This window comes from Aquarana catesbeiana, linkage group LG01 (genome assembly GCF_042186555.1).
Source record: "Aquarana catesbeiana isolate 2022-GZ linkage group LG01, ASM4218655v1, whole genome shotgun sequence".
Lineage (NCBI taxonomy): Eukaryota > Metazoa > Chordata > Amphibia > Anura > Ranidae > Aquarana > Aquarana catesbeiana.
This window is the reverse complement of record NC_133324.1, coordinates 60,791,278-60,812,029: the sequence shown is the minus strand read 5'-3', so window position 1 is coordinate 60,812,029 and position 20,752 is coordinate 60,791,278. Positions and strand designations below refer to the sequence as shown.

Here is a 20,752-nt window from a genome sequence, read left to right as displayed (position 1 = left end):
TAGCAAAAAATACGGATTTTAACTTGTAAACACCAAATTTCAAAAATAGGCTTAGTCATGAAAGGGTTAAATTCAGGGTGAAGTTCTGCTTTAATAAGGAACAAGAGGCAGCTGTTAGGGATCTACAGGTTGGCTATTGCTGCAATTCACAAACGAAAAGAATTGGCAACCAACTTTTGCAATAATGATTCCAATACTGTCTGAACTCTTCTTTTGAAGGTGAAATTTTAAAGTGGGAAACTTTAAGCCATGTTAAGAAATAGAAATTAAAATTGTCCCTTTAAAATGATCAAGGTGGCAGACTCCTGCGTGGGGCCTCTGGGTGGCCGGGGCCAGGGTCCACTCTTCCCTGCACTCAAAAGCTCTCTGCCTAATGTCTCTAATTCTGCAGCTCACACATGAGCCAAGCAGAAATTTTCCAGTGTCCCAGTTTACAGAGAGCTGGCAGCTCCGTGCTATAGAGATGTACTGAGGGGGGATCAAGTCTTTCTTATGATGAATTAACTGTGCCATGTTTTAAGAAAATAAATGGAAATTGCAGCTCTGTTAGAAGACATTTCCTGGATACGGCGTCAAACTCTCAGAAGAATTAACTGAAATAATCATGAACAGCGGAGCTGGAGGGCTGGCTCTGATATGCTGTGGATGAACAGCAATTGGGTTACTACAAGTCCCAGGAATCTGGTTGACTTAACATTAAGAACAATAAAAAGAATTTGAAAGGAGAAATTCCTAGTAAAGTGACACTAAACAATATCCTTATTCTCCAAAATAAATCCATACACACGCACTAATTAATGGTCCTGTAATCTTTTAATGGAATTGTTTCTTGCAATGTTTTTCTGCCTCCCTGTAACGTCTTTTGTGATCTCCTGAACCTCTACTTTATCCCCTCACTTCCATTTGATTGGAACAAGCTTTACGCATTAATTATGGTCAATTGCACTGCTCTTTGCACCCTACATAGGCCATAGACCATCTAGGGTGCAAGCAAGAGAGGGTGGCTACACTCTTTTATACTGTGGGAGCATGAAGAACTAATGTAGCCACCCTTTAACAGGAAGTCAGATCATAGGATCGAAATGATGATGAACATGTACTTTAACCCCTTTAACCACTTCAGCCCCAGAAGGATTTACCCCCTTCCTGACCAGAGCACTTTTTGCGATTCGGCACTGCGCCGCTTTAACTGACAATTGCGCGGTCGTGCGACGTTATACCCAAACAAAATTGACGTTCTTTTTTCCCCACAAATAGAGCTTTCTTTTAGTGGTATTTGATCACCTCTGCGGTTTTTATTTTTTGCACTATAAACACAAAAACAGAGCGACGGTTTTGAAAAAAAAAAAAAACCCCAATATTTTTTACTTTCTGCTAAAAAAAAAAAAAATAAATTCAATAACAGCATGTAAAAAATTAAAATTTCTTCATCAATTTAGGCTAATATGTATTCTGTAACATATTTTTGGTTAAAAAAAATCCCAATAAGCCTATTGATTGCGCAAAAGTTATAGCGTCTACAAACTATGGGATATTTTTATGGAATGTTGTATTTATTTATTTTTTTACTAGTAATGGCGGTGATCAGCAATGTTTAGCGGGACTGCGACATTGCGGCGGACAAATCGGACACTAACTGACACTTTTTTGGGAATCAGTGACATTATCACAGAGATCAGTGCTGAAAATATGCACGGTTACTGTACAAATGACACTGGCAGGGAAGGGGTTAACACCAGGGGCGATCAAAGGGTTAAGTGTGTTCCCTGGGAGTGTTTTCTAACTATGTGGGGGATGGACTGACTGGGACAACACAGGGATCCGTGTTCCTGCTTAGCAGGAACACAAGATCTCTATGTCCTTCCCTATCAGAACGGCGATCTGCTTTGTTTACATAGGCAGATCCCGGTTCTGCCTCTGTGGGGAACGATCGCGGGTTGCAGGAATTGGGCCTGATCTGAGGCGTCAGAGTGCAGGATGTTAATTTCTCACTAAAGTAGTTTACAGCATTTACTTTATAAAAAATCCTTTTCGCGATTGAGTGTGTGAAGTTGACATCCTTTTGTTATATAATCGGCACGCTCAATTTCTTTGAAAACATTTTTCGGCACACTGTGCTCAAAAGGTTGCCTACCCCTGATCTAGTTTTTTGCCCACCAACCCTCTGCTCACCTTTGCAGTCCATATAGTTAACCCAGTATTACAGAAACCTGAATGCTCTACCTGATGGAGCATCTAGCATGGCAGTGGCAAGCTGCACCGATCCCCCTGTGCGGAGTATCTGATAAGTGTGTGTGTATGTGTGTGTGTGGGCGACTGCTGAGACCATGGTGGCACCAGTGCATTAGAATCTCACCCGGCTCTAGTGTCCAGTGTCGGTGTGACCTCCTCCAAACAGGCAGCACCACTTTGTCTTTTGTCTCCATCCACGCAGTGAGGACAAGATACACCTTGTATAGGATGGTCGGTCAGTGTACGCTCTTTTTCCTCGTGTGCCCACAGAGAGGGCTCTGCGTACCAGCTGTGGCATGCATGCCATAGGTTCGCCATTACTGCTATAGGGGCCCTTTTACTAAGGCTATAGATACAAAAGACATAGAAGTCGCTTCTACTTTTCTGCAGCAACTTGTCCTTCTGGGGGCCAAAAGGGAGAAATGGCAGGTTCTAGTGCCCTTACACTAAATAATGAACAAAAACCTTTATCCTAACTTTATTGCAACCTTTCACAAAATAGAGACTATGCATGTTACCATGCATAGCAATGTGTGTTTAAAACAAATTCAGGGAAAAAAACATCCCTCATACTAAAAAACAGCAAAGCTGAAGAAGGATGTTTATAAAAAAAAAAAAGAAAAGAATGAGATAGCACCTGATAATGGCATCCCAAGGATGAGGCCCCTATCTCTGTACTAACCACTCTTTGGAGAGTCCAGATAACGGCAGGTCTCCAGAGGGGCCTCCGTTTCTCTCACACTCCGAATACTTCCAACTGCTGATAGCAAGGTAAGAGGGCCCCTGAGAGAGCAGCCCGATTCCCATACCACCATGACGAGTCATTTTTACTGATCAGGTCACCAGAACCCAGTACATAATGGCCGTCTCTGCTTGGAGAGACCTGCATTAAAGCCAATTCCCAGACAACTTAAAAGGAAAAAAAAAATGTGGCTTGTGGGTGGCCACTCTAAATTTTGTATGCAATGATCATTTAGTCTAGGGGTAACTTATTCTATATTTTGGACTACAGGCTGGAAGGTGCTTTGAGTAATTTCTTCCCTGGTGATTGTCCCTACCATTCACTGGGCTCTTTTAGGATTGGGCCATTATTTGAAGAGTGGGGTGGTCATCATTTCAAGGAAATGTTGTACTATCCCAAGCAATCCCCATATAGAAGAAGTGGCGTCCTGGGTCCTGCTGGGGGAGGCACTTCTTGGAGTTTACCTTGGGGAAATGTCGGATGGCTTTTCAGCACAGCAATGATATTGGCCATATGTTTACCATGATCGCTTGGGTCTATTCTTGTTCCTCTGAGGAAGTAGTAGAGTCTTTTCGAAACGCGTTGGGAGTGAAGAGAATTGTAGCCAACATTTTATAGATTTACATGTGTGTGTAAGCAGAAAGGCTAAAAAGTCCCATCTAAACATAGTACGTATATTTAAAGATTCAGGGATGTTGGCATTCATAATTGTGGTGTGACCACTTGCTTATTGTTTCTGTAATGTAAATGTCATGCTCTACTTACACTACTCTACAATCCCCTAGGGCAGGGATATGCAATTAGCAGACCTCCAGCTGTTGCAAAACTACAAGTCCCATCATGCCTCTGCCTCTGGGTGTCATGCTTGTGGCTGTCAGAGTCTTGCTATGCCTCATGGGACTTGTAGTTCTGCAACAGCTGGAGGTCAGCTAATTGCATATCCCTTCCCTAGGGCTTCCTCTTCACTGTTTCTGGTGGTTGCAACCAGACCTACAAAATCCGCTTCTCTGGTCTTCTTCCCATCTCACAAACTTCAACATGAACAATGAAGGACCAGTGGCCATTATTATTTCTAGAGGTGCACCGAATGGAAATTTTGGTGCCGATAACGAAACTGAAAATGCAGGATGCACTTGGTTGAAAACCGAAACCGAAAATGATAGTTTTTCATTTTTTTAATTCTAATTTTATATATAATTGTATTATATTCGACTTTTTAATTAATATCAATTTAAATGAATATTAATTTATTGTTGGCCATTATTGGCACCTATAGCACAAGAAAAGACTCAAGAAAAATTCATCCCTTTAAATTCTATGTATGTCTGCACACTGGTCCCTTGGGCTTCCATTGTGGTGTTAAAAATCCAGCTTGATGCATTTTTGGTCAGTTAAAAAAAAAATGCACAAAAAAAACCACACCTCCCAATTCAAATGCTTTGAAAACGCAGCAAGAACGCATCATTAACGCACCAGTGTTATGTTTTTGATGCGGTTTTTGAGTCACATGACCTATGAGGCTGGGTTCACATTGGTGCAATGTCAGACATCACATGTGATTCGCACCGCACTGATGTGCAAATCACATGAGATGTCTGTATGTTGCTAACTCAGCCATACAGATTGTATGACTGAATTTGCATCGCATTCGGACCAAACTTGCGCAGGACCCTTTTTTTTGTCTGCACCAGAATCAGTTCGCATAAGTGTTCACATTCATGTGATCCGATTCCTGTCCGAATTGACAGTTCGCACTGCGATATGCAAACTGATCTGGGGGTGTGAACTGTCTGCGAGTCAGGTGCGATGTGGGAACCCGAGCCTGAAAAACACACCACGAGCAGTAAAAGGATGTGGGGGGTGGGGCAGAGGACACTGCTTTGAGGGGGGTTCAGGACACTACTGTGGGAGGAGAGGGGCAGAGGACACTATAGTGGGTGCGGTGATGTGAAGGGGCAGAAAACACTGCATTGGGGGGGTACAGAACACTACTGTGGGGGGAGGGAGGCAGAGGACACTACAGTGGGAAGGTGATGTGAAGGGGACAGAGGACACACTATGTGTTCTTCATGCCATCTTTTTTTTTTGATCGCTTAATATTATTATTAATATTATTTTTGGTGATGCCTAGTATCTACCCCCTTGGGTCAGTAGGGAGCCCAGGCAGCAGGATGAATCAGATGTGGGCAGGTAGGGTGAGCGGCGTGGGGGGGGGAGAGGGGAAATTACTGGAACTGATCCCCTGTATGGCTTTTTCTGCAGCAGCTGAAAGCTAGCATCTTCTTCTCTACCACCGGCCAGCTTTCAGCTGCTGCAGAGAGAGACCATAGGGGATTGGTTCCACTAATTTCCCCCATTGCCCCAGGCCCCCTACTCCCTCAGTGCTGCTGGCTTCCCTCCTCTCCTTCCCGCAGGCAGCTGCAAGCTTACATCAGGATCCTTCAGGATGGAGAGTGGGGGAAGGGTCTGGTAAATATGTCATATTTACCAACCCCTTCCTTTCCTGAATGAACACAATGAGTGATCGGTACCAATCACTCACTGTGCTCATAAATAACTGAGGCATAGTAAACTGTGTTTATGGGGGGGGGGGGGGGGGGGGCTGTCAGGTTGGCTGTATGGGACCCCATGGTTTCTAACAGATGCCCTGCCTGACCCATTTATATTTTCCCCCTCCACCTCAGGATTCACTCTGTGTAAACACCCTCAGGCCTGGTAGATGGGTGCTAGGCCTGAGCACTTTATCATACAAACAGGTCATATGCTTCTCCGAATCTAGAAGAACCAGGTGCTTTGCAGCTGTTCCGATGGCGCAGCGGAGCGGTGATGAAGGTGGGTATAACCCTGGAAAGTGAATCTCTTTAACGATTAGGCAAATGATTCACTAGAAGGTATACACAGAATCTTGTGTGGATATAACATTTGATCCATTGACTCAAGAATCTTGATTCTTTTCAGCATGTAGTAAATCTAAAAATATGCGTAAAATAAATATATTATAAATATAAAAGACGTTAAAATGCAATAATGAATTAAATGCAGTCAAAGAGACTACTCTTGTCACTGGAGCTATAGCATACCAGAGTGGACTGACAGATCGATAGATGGATGGAATTGGGTGGACAGACCTTTAACTCTCCTGTTCCTGAGGACAGGACCTCATAAAAACACTTGCTGTTCATACTGTTAGTAATTAGTGAGAAGCATGACTTATTACAAGTAGACAGCACGTTCCTGGATGGAATGATAAAGAGCCTATTCTTGTCCATACATTGTCAAGTCGCTGTAAAAGTCGAGTTATGTGCAGCTTCCATTAAGAACAAAGACATACTTTGACAAATACCACAGTGGCCTCTTAAACGTTCCCTATTAAACAAGCCGCTGCATGCAGAGTTCTGACAGAAATATCCACAGTTGTTGCTTCTTACTCTGGGATGGAAGTCACAATCCATGAAGACCTGAGATGGCATCAAAGACCATTGTAGGGTCTTGACAGTGTGCAAAAGTGACCAAACCTTAAGTATCTGTTCACATCTAGGCATTGCTATTTTACTGGTGATTTTCAGGTGTTTTTTCAGGCGCTTTTGTACAGGCGTTTTGAAGTTCAAAGGTCAAAGCAGTAAAACGCCTGTAATCTACCAAAAAAGAAGCTCATGTACTTTTTTTGAACAACAGCGTTTTGCTTTAGGTGACAGAATGCTCAGATGTGAACAGGTGCCATTGAAATGAATGGGATTTGTCTTGTTGGGCATTTTTAGAGCTGAGGCTTAGAGCAGAAAAAAGCCTAGGTGTGAACAGAGCCTAATAGTTTGTGTCCCTAGATATACAAGATAGTACAATCAGATTATGGCGAGGAGGCAAAAAGGAACCACTGTACCATTGCTAACTATAGCAGTGCCTTTAAAATCTTTACAGGTCTTCACAAATGGGGGCTTATCCCTCATTTAGGAAGGAACTATGCAACCGCTTAAAGAGGAAGTAAACCCTGATAGGTTTTACTTCCTCTTTTGCTCCCTGCAAAGCCTGCAAATTAAAAGCATAATGGGCTAGTATACATCGCATACTAGCCCATAATGTGACACTTACCTGCAAACGAATCCATCGCTGTTCCCTGTGCGGGCTGCGTCTATCTTCACCCCTCTTCCTTCCGGGAGCTGCGGACTCCGGCTCTGTGACTGTCTGGAGCCGCATGACGTCAGTAACGCCACACATTGGGGAAGAAACGGCACTGAGGTCAGTTTCTTCACATCGCATGCGGCGATTACATCATCGGCGCACTACAAGTGAAATATCTCCTAAACGGCAGACGTTTAGGAGATATTTCCACTACCTATAGGTAAGCCTTATTCTAGGATTACCGATAGTTAAAAGTCACTAGAGAGGGTTTACAACCACTTTAACCAATGCTAGGATTTCTCTCCATCATTTTCAGGAGCTGAACAAGAGAAATCACTTGATTCTCCTTTCTACGCTAAACAGCGTGGCTGGACAAAGCTGCAGTGTCAGCTACTGTATCTTGACAGCCAGCACCAGAAGCTGTCAGAATACCCAAACAGTGACTATTTCTGATTGGATGCAGGCACTGTACAGCTGAGAATTTTCTGCCTGGCTTTTTAAATCAATTTGTTGAGCCGGTGATGACAATAGAGCCACCCACAGAAAGGATTTTGGCTGATTCAGCAAGTACTGACTGAATTTCATTCCATGTATTGCCTACTGGGCCAATTCTGACACATATATATTTATTTTTTTTTAGCAGAGATCCTACAGAATAAAATGGCGGTCATTGCAACTTTTTATGTCACACGGTATTTGAGCAGCAATTTTTCAAACGCTTTATAAAAAAAAAAAAATTGTCATGAATTGAAATGAAAAAAAAAAAAAAAAAGACAATGATGTTATGCCGAGTAAAAAGATACCCAACATGTCACGCTTTAATATTGTGCACACTCGTGGAATGGCAGCAAACCTCTCCATAGGCGACGCTTTACATTTTTTTTTTTTTTTTTTTACAGGTTAACAGTTTAGAGTTACAGAAGTCTAGTGCTAGAATTGTTGCTCTCACTGTAACGTTCGTGGCGATACCTCATGTGTGGTTTGATTGCCGCTTACATATGCAGGCACGATCTACGTTTGTGTTAGCTTCTGCGGAAAAAAAAAAAATCGATTTCAGGCTTTCCAGCAAAAAAAAAATAAAAAAAAAAATAAAAATAAAAAAATTTACAGGAGAGACCGGAGAAGCACTGGAGGGTGGCGGGGGGTGGATGTCCCCTCCCATCGCCTGTAAAAGCAATCAAGTGGCTAAACAGCAGCTATGATGGCTATTACATGTAAGGGAAATGCTGGCAGAAAAAAAAAAAAAGATATCTGATTGATGCCTGTAGCTGCAGGCATCATTCAGATATCTCCACTCACAGTCCAGGACATTGTATGATGTCCTATGGGCGGCAAGTGGTTAAACTGGAACATACCTCTGCTTCAACGGACTGAGGACCCTCACTGGTACTGGTATCATTTTTACAGTTTCTTCCAGGTGCTGGCCTTCGGACGTCTCGATTGGCCAGTGAGGATAAAGTAAGGCCAGAATGTAAATGGAGCCGTGCATGTGCAGCTCAGTACATTCTACATAAGGCTTTGAGTGGGCAAATACATTTATTTTATTAGAGAGAGACATTGGGGTAAATTTACTAAAGCTGGAGAGTGTAAAACCTGGTGCACACCTTTGTATAGAAACCAATCAGCTTCCTTTTTTTTTTTTTGGTCAAAGATTAATTGAACAAGCTGAAGTTAGAAGCTGATTGGTTTCTATGCAGAGCTGCACCAGATTTTGCATTCTCCGGTTTTAGTAAGTCAACTCAGGTGTCAACCCAGGATGCATTAAGGTGAAAAAACACGAGGGTTTACAACCCCTTTCATTACTGAAGGAAGGGCAAACCATGGTACAGGAGTAAGAAAGGCCAGGTAATAAAAAGGGAAAGGGGGACGGGGTAAAATAAACCCAAAACAGTTAGTAAATGAGTGCATAAGACAATAATATTTGAGATAAACATAATCCTGCCAAACATTGTCACCGATGGGCAGTGTACTAAAAACAGACGCCTTCTTGTTTTTGATAGAAAGGCCTTGCCCTTAAGCTGGCTATATACTTACACAAAAACAATAAAGTGGATCACAGAAACGGTTTCAAATGATCTCTCGCTCGAAAGCAATTTAAAACGGATCTTGCACTATCCCACTGGTCCCTGCAGTCCCCCTGGACCTGTGTGTCTCCCAGAAGACAGCGGGGGGAGAAGGTGTTGGAAGTGGCGTAGATACCCGCGGGTGGCTCGGGTATCTATGCCCGGAAGTGGGAGCAAAATACCTGCATTAGACAGGTATCTGCTCTCCCCTCCCCCCTGAAAGGTGCCAAATGTGACACTGGAGGGGGGGAGGAACCGGAAAAGCAGAAGTTCCATTTTTGGGTGGAACTCCGCTTTAAATGAAGAAATGTAAAAAAATGCTAGCAGCATGAGGATTATTAATAATCAATGTTGATTGGAAGAGTAAAGTTACACTTTACTTGAGGGAACTGGGTGTACTACACACATTCCAAAAAAAAAATGTCATCAAAGTACACAGAATGTGGTAGCATGATTGGACCTTCTGCCCCACTCCCTCCTCCCCCCCCCCCTTGCCAGTGATTCTCTTCTCCTAACATAAAAGTCAGAAGTTGTGTAATTACAGCAGCTGCTGCTGTCAAAAAGAACCACTGACAGTGCTCATCAACACCATTCAGGATAGGTTTACACTGCTGTATTAGGGTCTGCTGTCTATGGGGCCAAAGCATGCTGGAATCGCACCAACGTAGTAGAGAAACATTTCAAAAATCGCTCCGTGCTGAGTTGCATTGATGTGAACAGGTACCATTGAAAACAATGCGATTTTCATTGTCATGCAACTCTATGCAACTTAAGTCGCATCTCAAATGGCACTAGTGTGAATGGAGACCAAGATACCAAATAGAGAGATACAAAGTAGCATTGTTAGGCAGGCCATACAGAGGTTGAAGGAAAGAAAATTACTTGATTCCCTCCCGGAGCTTTATTGTATTCTGCTGGTGGGCAGCCTTCCCCACCAGCAGTGATCATTATATTAATTAATAATATAATGATCACTGCTGGCAGCTAGTGGTGCCACCGGAAGTGATCATGTGAAAAAACCCTGACAAGCTGGTTGTACTGAAGTCGATAGATGGATCGATTTCAGTACAACCAGCCTGCTCATAAACGGCTCACAATTCAGCAATATTTCAATCCGTCTTAGGCCTCATGTACACGGCTGCTGCTGATAAAATGGACGCTGGGCGTTTTTTTTCAGAAGTCCCTGAATTCTCCTCTATGTTATCTTCCCAGTACATGTACACAGAGTAGTTTATAGTTGTTTAGAGGCAGTTGAGTTTAGTGGAATTTTTTTGAAAGCAAAAAATTGCATTCAGGACAGAAGTTTATTGGCATTTGAAATGCCAAATGCTTGTAACAGTGTGTGTCTTCATTTATATGCATTTTTAATGGGGAAACATTTCTTACCACTTGCAATATGTAATATATGCAATATTGTGGGCTGCAAGTGGAGAGAGGGGAATGAGAGGGAGAGAGAGATAGGGGGAAGAGAGAGGGGAGGGGGGAGAGAGAGGGGAGGGGGGAGAGAGAGGGGAGGGGGGAGAGAGAGGGGAGGGGGGAGAGAGATGGGGGGGAGAGGGGAGGGGAGAGAGAGATGGGGGGAAGAGGGGAGGGGAGAGAGAGATGGGGGGAAGAGGGGAGGGGAGAGAGAGATGGGGGGAAGAGGGGAGGGGAGAGAGAGATGGGGGGAAGAGGGGAGGGGAGAGAGAGATGGGGGGGAAGAGGAGAGGGGGGGAGCGAGAGAGAAAGAGGGGAGAGGGGGAGAGAGAGAGAGAAAGAGGGTGAGAGAGAGAGAGAAAGAGGGTGAGAGAGAGAAAGAAGGGGAGAGAGGGGGAGGGAGAGAGAGGGGGAGGGAGAGAGAGGGTGAGGGAGAGAGAGGGTGAGGGAGAGAGAGGGTGAGGGAGAGGGGGAGAGAGGGTGAGGAAGAGGGGGAGAGAGGGTGAGGGAGAGGGGGAGAGAGGGTGAGGGAGAGGGGGAGAGAGGATGAGGGAGAGGGGGAGAGAGGATGAGGGAGAGGGGGAGAGAGAGGGGAGAGAGGGGGGAGAGATTGAGGAAGGAGAGAGAGGGGGGGGAGAGAGAGGGGGGGGAGAGAGAGGGGGGGAGAGGGAAGGGGAGGAGGGGGAGGGGAAGGGAGAGGGAAGGAGAGGAGGGGGAGAGAGGATGAGGGAGAGAGGATGAGGGAGAGGGGAGAGAGGGGGGAGAGATTGAGGAAGGAGAGAGAGGGGGGAGAGATTGAGGAAGGAGAGAGAGGGGGGGAGAGAGAGGGGGGGGGAGAGGGAAGGGGAGGAGGGGAAGGGAGAGGGAAGGAGAGGAGGGGGAGAGGGAAGGAGAGGAGGGGGAGAGGGAAGGGGGAGAGGGAAGGGGGGGAGGGGGGGTGGGAAGGGGGGGAGGGGGAGAGAGAGGGGGAGAGAGAGGGAGAGAGAGAGGGAGAGAGAGAGGGAGAGAGAGAGGGAGAGAGAGGAGAGAGAGTGAGGAGAGAGAGGGGGGGGAGAGAGAGGGTGAGAGAGAGAGAGAGTGAGAGGAGAGTGGTGAGAGAGGGGAGAGAGGGGGAGAGAGGGGGGGAGAGGGGGAGAGAGGGGGTGAGAGGGGGGTGAGGAGAGGGGGGGAGAGAGGGGGTGAGAGGGGGGAGAGGGGGAGAGGGGGAGAGGGGAGAGGGAGAGAGAGAGAGAGAGAGGGAGGGAGAGAGAGAGAGAGAGAGAGCGCGCGCTTTCTTGCATTGTAGACTTTTGGGAGGGTATACTGATCAGTACAATTGGCCATCTGGAAAAAACGCTTCTAAACGAAAAATGCTCATGTACACTGCTAAACGCGCAAAAACGCGACATGAAAAAGTGGCAAAACTGATGTTTTTAAAAGTCGGTTACTAGCTGTTAAGTTTCATCGTTCAGAAGAGGTTTTCAAACCTCCAGTGTATATGAAGCCTTACTTTTGTATCTATTCTCTTTTATTCTGCAGATCATAGGGATGAGTTTCCATCTGCAGATGTCGTCCGTTAAAGCAAACCGAGAAGTTAAAATGAAAAGGTTTTATAAAATTTTACACTATTTAACCTCTAGTTTACATAATCAGCTGTAATTAATGTCTTCTTCCCCTTCTCCCTTCAACTATTATTTTCTCACCGATTTTGTTTTACTCCTATCTTAACATTTTTCTATTTCTTTTTTTGTTCAATGTCAATTCAAATTGGATTTCTAACAGATAATCCGGCATAAGGCTCGGTTCACACTAGCCCAACTCCAAAGTCACGCGTCTTTCAGTGCAACTTTGGAATTCAAATTTGATACGGATGTCACTTTTACACTCCGTGGCACTGAAGTCGTATTAAAGTTGGCCCAAAGTAGTGCAGGAACCTTTTCTAAAGTTGGTGCGACTTGTGTAGCATCAGTTAAGACAGATCTCATAGGGAAACACTGACTTTCACATCATCCGACTTGGGGTCTCACAAGATGGATCCTATGTCGCATCAGTGTGAACCGAGCCTAAGGCCTCATTGCACACAGGACATTTAACCCTTTCATGACTAAGCCTAGTTTTGAAATTTGGTGTTTACAAGTTAAAATCCGTTTTTTTTTGCTAGAAAATTACTTAGAACCCCCAAACATTATATATATTTTTTTAGCAGAGAATCTAGAGAATAAAATGGAGATTGTTGCAATATTTTATATTACACTGTATTTGTGCAGCGGTGTTTTAAACGCACATTTTGGGAAAAGGGACACTTTCATGAATTTTAAAAAATCCAAACAGTAAAGTTACCCCAATTTTTTGTATAATGTGAAAGATGATGTTATGCTGAGTAAATAGATACCAAACGTGTCACGCTTTATAATTGCACTCGTGGAATGGCGACAAACTACGGTACCTATGAATTTCCATAGGCGACGCTTTTATTTTTTTTTACGGTTACCAGGTTTGAGTTATAGAGGAGGTCTAGAGCTAGACTTATTGCTCTTGCTCTGACGATCGCGGCGATACCTCACATGTGTGATTCGAACACCGTTTACATATGCGGGCGCGACTTCCGTATGCGTTTTCTTTGCTGCGCGAGCTCGCGGGGATGGGGGCGCTTTAAAAAAATTTTTTTAATTTTTTAAATTTATTTTTATACTTATAAATTGTGTTTAAAAAAAATTTTTTTTTTTTTTTTTTTACTATTATTGCTGTCACAAGGAATGTAAACATCCCTTGTGACAGTAACAGGTGGTGACAGGTACTCTTTATGGAGGGATCAGGGGTCTAAAAGCCCCCTGATCCCTCCTTTGCACTTCAAAGTACTTCAAAGTACCTTTGCACTTCAAAGTATTCAGATCGCCAAAAACGGCGATTCTGAATACTGTGTATTTTTTTAAAACTGGCGCCATTGGCAGCCGAGTAAACGGGAAGTGACGTCATGACGCCGCTTCCTCGTTTACAATGAGAAGGCTGGAATGAAGCCGCCAACAGCTTCGTTCCAGCCCGCCCCCAGCCGCCGAAGGCAGCTGATTGGACACCGGGCCTCCCGATCGCACGGGAGGCCCGGTAAGAGCGGCGGGAGCGCCCCGTCCCGTATAACAGCCGAGCGCCTTTTAGCCGCATCGGTTGTTATACTCGGATAGCCGATCGCCGGCTCTAAATAACGGTACATCAGCTGCGGGCATCATCCCGGTATAACCCTGGAAAGCAGAGTACGCACAGCATTAAAAACGTGGCCACGTTTTTGAATAGCGTTTATGGGTGTTTCTCCACGTTTTTTTGGCATTTGTTCAGGAAAAACACTCCATATAGTGTAAAGACGCCTAAAAATGCCAGACGCGGCTAAACGCTTGTTGCAGCTCAACAGCCTCTGCTCCTCTACGTACAGGCTGTTTTTTTTTCCTACTGCCCCTAAACGCTTGTGTTTCCAAACGCCTCTGAAAGTTTATGTGTGCATGGGCTAACATGGAGGGGCATTTAGAGGTAGTTAAAAAAAACTTCAGACGCCCCTAACAGCAGCTGTAAAAAAGTCCTGTGTGCACGAGTTCCAAAACATGGGAAAATATTCATGTATTGCAAAATTTGAATAGTATGAAATATTTTTTTTTTCTTTTTTTTACTTTGCCCAGACATTTTAAATAGGGGAAGGTAAAAATGCATCACCCGCTATGTTGGTGATTATTTCTTTACACTTGACTTACAAACATACCATCCTGTCATGTTCTGAAACCAGGAAGGAAAAAAAAAAGAGTTAGAAGGGTTTCCGCGCTTACTCTGAGTCTGTCTTTCGGCAAAGCGACGACTCCTTGTTTGATGACCTCCAGGACTCGTTCTACTGATAGATCCGTTCCAGCCTGCTCCAAACGTGAGCTGAAGAAGCTGATAACCTGCAAGAGAAGTAAAAGTGTTAGGAGAATGACCTCTGTATACCATAAATGCTCACCTATCAGTCACGTCCTTCATCCAGGAAAGCACAAAGAGTGGAAAGAGCTCAGTGAAGTGTTACTGGGCTCCATGCACACTGGGCTTAAAAAATGCTAGTTCCCTTGGCAGAAAAAAACCCAAATGCTTATATAGAGGGTTTTTTGTACATGCTTAGGTGCGTTTAGCATCTTTCTGCTAGAAAACTCCAAACAATAAAAAAAAAACCCTTTTGGTTTGCGTTTTCCTGCCTCTAAATGCTGAGCTTACAATATGCCTCGTAACGTCCTAATGTGCATGGACACATAGGATAATATGGAGATGCCTCTACAGGCAAAACACAAGACTCCTGTAGAAGCAGTGCTTAAGCCAGCCTGCATGGACCCTTAGCATCTAAAAATTAGGGTTGCACTAGTAAGTACGAGTAGTGATACTTTTATACCAAGTACCAATACCTGCGGTGCGATTTGAGCCCATACAAAATGAATGAGCTTAAACCGCGGCCATTCATTTTGTATGGGCTCAAATCGCACCACAAAAAGGTATCGGAGCATTTTCACGAGTATGAGTACTCGTGAAAATACTCGGTATCGGCACTGATACCGATATCGGTGCAACTTTATTAAAAATGACAAAATACATAATGATAATTAAAGGAAAGCATCCCTTTCTGTGAAGAGAACACTTGCTGTTAAAGGAATTGCAAAGCATCCAATGGATGCACAAAAGTGTGACATTTCTGGGACCCGTGTGTGGTCACTGTTCCTCCTCAGAATGTCATAGCCAGGCTAGTCAGAGGATGGAGACAAAAAACACAAAAAACGCTTCCATTTGCTTTACAGAAGCACTGTGTACGTCAGTCGTGATGATCGAGAAGTGTGTGTGGGAAGGGGAGTTTCACAGGGTCCTCTTCAGTAACAGGCTGTCAATAATTCAGAGAGCACAGTTGATGACATCAACGTCACTATTTTCATCATTAAATCGTGAGTGCATGGCACGCTGTTGTCACATCCTCTCGGAGGCCTGTAGCACTGTGCTCACTATATATATATCCCAGGTAGTGCTGGACATCATTCTATTCAAAAGACTGGGGACATTACTGAGGAAAAGGGATTCCTGGTGGGGGACAGAGCCGGAGAGGAGGGGAGTTGTGCAGGAAGAGTTCCTTTGTTATTTTACCTATGCATAGCTCCCAACTGTGCCTGATTTGGAGCAATGTCCCTCTGTCCCTCATTCCTCCTCATCTGCCCCTCATTTTAGTCTGATTTATATAATTGTATATAAAGTGCACTTTTTATCTATCAAAAAGTGTTTTCCAGTGATTTCTAAATTGCTGCATTTGTAAATTCCACAAGCCAATATAAAGGAATAGTAGTGGTAAAAAAAGCACTTGTGGGTTCAACCAATCTTGTTTTTTTTGTACAATTCTCCTTTAAGGGGCGTGGCAAGGGGTGTGTCCTATGTCTGCATACTTTTGCTGATAGGTGCCCCTCATTCCCATCTCAAAAAAGTTGGGAGGTGTGCCTATGACTGCTTTAGAGGTGAACTCCAAGCAAACAGCCGGATTCGGAGACAATATTCTTATATGTGAATGGTCTTTTCTGCAACTAATTTTAATCTATATTCAGCCAGCCTTCTGGTGGCTGGTGCTCAATATTTTTTTGGGGGGGGGGGGGGGGCGGCAAACAAACCTGCCCCCCTCACTCACACTGCCGCCACCGCACCCCCGGACCGCAATCAAATACCATAACGTAAGGCAGATGATGCGGATCCGGGGCAGGGCTGCTGCTCCTAATTCCAACTTTTCCAGGAGAAGAGCCCGGGCTTCTCCTCCCAGCCAAACAGTCCTAAGACTGCCTTGGCCAAATCGCGTCTCAGGACCCGCTTCCTGATTGGCTAGGAGGAGAATCAGGAAGATAATAGCGAATATTAATATTCATTTGCTATTGTCACACAACTGGGTGGGCTCGGGCACAATGCTCTGTGCCCCAAGCCCACCCTTTTTTTAAGCCAATTAGAGCCACAGGCTCTAATTATGTACTTCTAAAAAACAAAAAAAAAAAACCCATTGAAATCCATGCGCCTGACGCCCTGAATGTAGATTAGGGGCCGGGTACATGGATTTGGGGGGGGGGGGGGGGTGCCCCTTATTGATGGGTCGCCACTGCAGACAATACTGCAGATGAGTAGCACAGATGAGTCTAGCACCCTCTTCAGACTAGAGCCTAGTATACACAATCAAAAACTGAGAAAGAAAACCATCTCTTTCAAATTGATCGTACGATAATTTAACCATTACTACACAGCTTTCGAGAGCCGATCGCGACAGTAGATCCGAAATTATTCGAAGAGACAGACACGAACATTTTTCTTGTACGAAATTAGATTGTACAATTTTTGTTTAATCAGTACAGTATTCTTCTGAAAAAAAAAAAAAAAAAAATCGGAAGAACAAGACCACGCATGCTTGGAAACTAAACAAAACATTACAATAAAACACATTATTTATTATAGGTGCTCAATTTACGCAGCGCTTTACACCTACAGTATATTGTACATTCACATCAGCCCCTGCCCTTAGGGTCGGTTCACACTAGGACGACTTGTCAGGCGACCTAGCCGCCTGACAAGTAGCGTCCCGTTCTGTACAATGGAACCGTTCTAATCGGAGTGACGCAAGTCGCTCCGACTTAGAAAAAGGTTCCTGTACTACTTTGGGGGCGACTTGAGGCGACTTGCATAGACTTCTATATAGAAGTTGTTTTGCAAGTCGCCGCCCCTGTCGTGTCCAGGTCGCCTGAGGCAGTCGCGCTGCCTCAGTGTGAACCGGGGCTTAAGGAGCTTACAATCTAAGGTCCCTAACGGACATTCATTCATACACATACTGGGGCCAATTTAGACAGGAGCCAATTAACCTACCAGACACAAGTTAAGTAACCTCTTAATTTTCAATATGAGACTAGCATGCAAAAAAACAAAACAAAAAAACCCCCACAAAAAACGGACGATTGTTTTCCAATATTCTCTTAGCGTGTACAAGGCTTTAAGCTGGTCATACACTCTCCAAATCTCGTCAGCTTCCTAATGAACCAACCATAATTTGCTACTTGGGCGGCCCCGACAGCACCCTCCTGTCCAGACACCTTTGGACTAAAAAAAAAAAAATCAAAGGAGGCAGATCATAAATTGCTGGAAAAGTAGCAGTGACATCAACGCTGTGCTGTACACAGTCTGTGCTGAGAGCAGAGCTGTGGGAGGGACCGGAGAAGGCTCCACCCTCTACAGGCTGCCTGCAGATAACTGCAGGAGGGGGCGGAGACCAGACCAGTCACACTGCACAAGGAGAGAGCACGCAGCAGTTAGTGGTCTTTAGTACAGGAGGCTCCTGCACAGGATACAAGAATACAAACGGCTCTTATCTTTAGACAATATTTGCTTATCGCACAGTCCAGCTTTAAAAAGATCTGTTTATCTGCCAAAGGATTTGTGATTCTGTACAGTCTTATAATTTATACACAATGTTTCCACACTGCACAGCCAGACAGATGACAAACAAAGCTTCCTATGTCATCTCTTTGCCTCCATCCTCCTCACTGGACTAATAGCATAATTGGTTCTTTTAGGCTCGATTCACACAGGGGCAACACGACTTCAGCGCGACTTTGCAAGGCGACTTCAACGCGACTTCAGTACGACTTTAAGCAATTTACAACGCGACTTCAAGTCGCCTCCAGGACAGGCGACTTTGGCTGTGGCCAGTCACAGAATAATCAGCTCTCTGGGAGGGAGGGGTTTGCCTGGGCAAACTAATTTCTTTTCTTGTAAAGTCGCTTCAATATAGATGGAGATCCGACTTGGAGGCGACTTCCATTGAATTCTATGGGTACAGGTTGCCTAGAAGTCGGATTGAAGTAGTACAGGAACCTTTTCTGAAGTCGGAGCGACTTCAGTAGTGTACATTAAGACACTCTCATTGACTATAATGCATTTCCAAAGTCAAGCGACTTGGGGCGACTTGAGGGCTGACAAGTCGGATCCCAAGTCGTTGTAGTGTGCTAAAATAATCTAATCGAATTGTCTTTATAATTATCAGTCAGCTGTTGCACCTGCAGGGCTCTAATTAGGAAAGCTACATGGTCTGCATCCCTTTAGAAGTGGGAGTTTCTCACTAAAAATGACATTTTTGTTGCAGGGGATGCCAAAAATCTGACTTGCATCTTCGTGCAGACTTCTGGGAAAATCAGTGAGCCAATCATACAAGCAGGTAATTATGTTTCTGGGGGGCGTTCTGTATATCATCTGTGTACAGAACACCTCCAAGTAGTAGCCATATTGCATTGATTTTTTAGAAAATTACAGTGGCTGCAGACTAAAAGGAAAGGTAATTTTTAATAACGTTCAATTACAATATGACTTGTGTTGCAATTGTATTTTTTTATTTGCTATTTTTTTTCCCCATGAAAGTGTTACTCTTTAACCCAGCCTTGCTCAACCTTTTCAACACAGAGAAAACCTTGAACTAACTTTTCAATCTCGGAGAACCCCTGCTAAAAATGACTATATCTAGAAATCCTGATACATTAGTGTGATGGTCAGTGGGAAGAATGCTCCTTACAACCGTGGTCATTGGGAAGAATTACTCCCTTAGGGCTAGGTTTACACTTGCTTCAAAACAAGGCTTCGAAAAGGCTTTGTTAAAGCTCTCTGAAAACCAGTCAAAGCTCCTGTCCCCAAATAGAATGCTTAGCTTACAGTCCTGTTTACACCTTGCTTTTGCTTGGGCCTTCCTTGAGGCTTCCGTGGGCCTTCCTTGAGCCTTCCGTGGGGCTTCGCTGAGCCTTCCGTGGGGCTTCGCTGAGCCTTCCGTGGGGCTTCGCTGAGCCTTCCGTGGGGCTTCGCTGAGCCTTCCGTGGGGCTTCGCTGAGCCTTCCGTGGGGCTTCGCTGAGCCTTCCGTGGGGCTTCGCTGAGCCTTCCGTGGGGCTTCGCTGAGCCTTCCGTGGGGCTTCGCTGAGCCTTCCGTGGGGCTTCGCTGAGCCTTCCGTGGGGCTTCGCTGAGCCTTCCGTGGGGCTTCGCTGAGCCTTCCGTGGGGCTTCGCTGAGCCTTCCGTGGGGCTTCGCTGAGCCTTCCGTGGGGCTTCGCTGAGCCTTCCGTGGGGCTTCGCTGAGCCTTCCGTGCCGCTACGCTGAGGCTTCCGTGCCGCTACGCTGAGGCTTCCGTGCCGCTACGCTGAGGCTTCCGTGCCGCTACGCTGAGGCTTCCGTGCCGCTACGCTGAGGCTTCCGTGCCGCTACGCTGAGACTTCCGTGCCGCTACGCTGAGACTTCCGTGCCGCTACGCTGAGACTTCCGTGCCGCTACGCTGAGACTTCCGTGCCGCTACGTTAAGGTTTCCACGACGCTACGATGAGGCTTCCGCGCCGCTTCGATGAGGCTTCCGCGCCGCTTCGATGAGGCTTCCGCGCCGCTTCGATGAGGCTTCCGCGCCGCTTCGATGAGGCTTCCGCGCCGCTTCGATGAGGCTTCCGTGGGGCTTCCAGCGAGCTTTGCCATAGACTTCTATGGAGGCTTTGAAGATGCTTTGAAGCACCACTGAAGCTACATGGGGTATAATTTTTGAAGCAAAGCCGAACAAAGCAAAGCAAAAGCAAGGTGCAAACAGGAATGTAAGCTAACCATTTTATTTAGTGACAGGAGCTTTGACTAGCGTTCAGAGAGCTTTTACAAAGTGTGTTTCTGAAGCCATGTTGAAGCCGAAGCAAGTGTAAATGAGCCCTTACAGAAAGCTAAAAAGATCAATGGTCAGAGGGAACTTATCTGGGAGGCAGACATTGCCATTTGCTCAAGGAACCCCTAGCAACCTCTGGAGGAACCATAAGGTTCCATGGAACCCTGGTTGAGAAACCCTGTTTTGACCATTTGCCTGGAGTTCTTCATTAACAGACTTGCATAGATGAAATATCTACATCCTGACATAACCGGCTCTTTATGGAACGTAACCCTTTCCGAACATCTGTTTCGTGATGTAGGATAAACACAAACAAACCTCCAGGTTTTGACAAGCGTGATGCATTAACTGTCGCAGCCTCATCAGACAGGTACAGAGCGCGCTCAGAAGCTGGAAACACACACAGTACAAGTTATGCTGGATTGGGAAATGGCTCTTCTCACGGCACCTTGTAGGAGTTCACATTTTTTGGGCAAAAAACTGCAGCGTCAACAGCCTGGCGGCACTCAGACCACGGATGT

General features: G+C 45.1%; 1 protein-coding gene across 3 annotated transcripts in view; it reads right to left on the bottom strand.

Moving 5' to 3' along the window:
• DYM (dymeclin) overlaps positions 1 to 20,752 on the bottom strand; it is a 566,463-nt gene that overhangs the window by 59,530 nt on the left and 486,181 nt on the right. For all 3 annotated transcript variants that reach the window (XM_073619238.1, XM_073619231.1, XM_073619222.1), the window contains one exon: positions 14,358 to 14,471. In XM_073619238.1, coding sequence (XP_073475339.1) covers positions 14,358 to 14,471 — 114 coding nt within the window. The remainder of the gene's footprint in view (positions 1 to 14,357; positions 14,472 to 20,752) is intronic.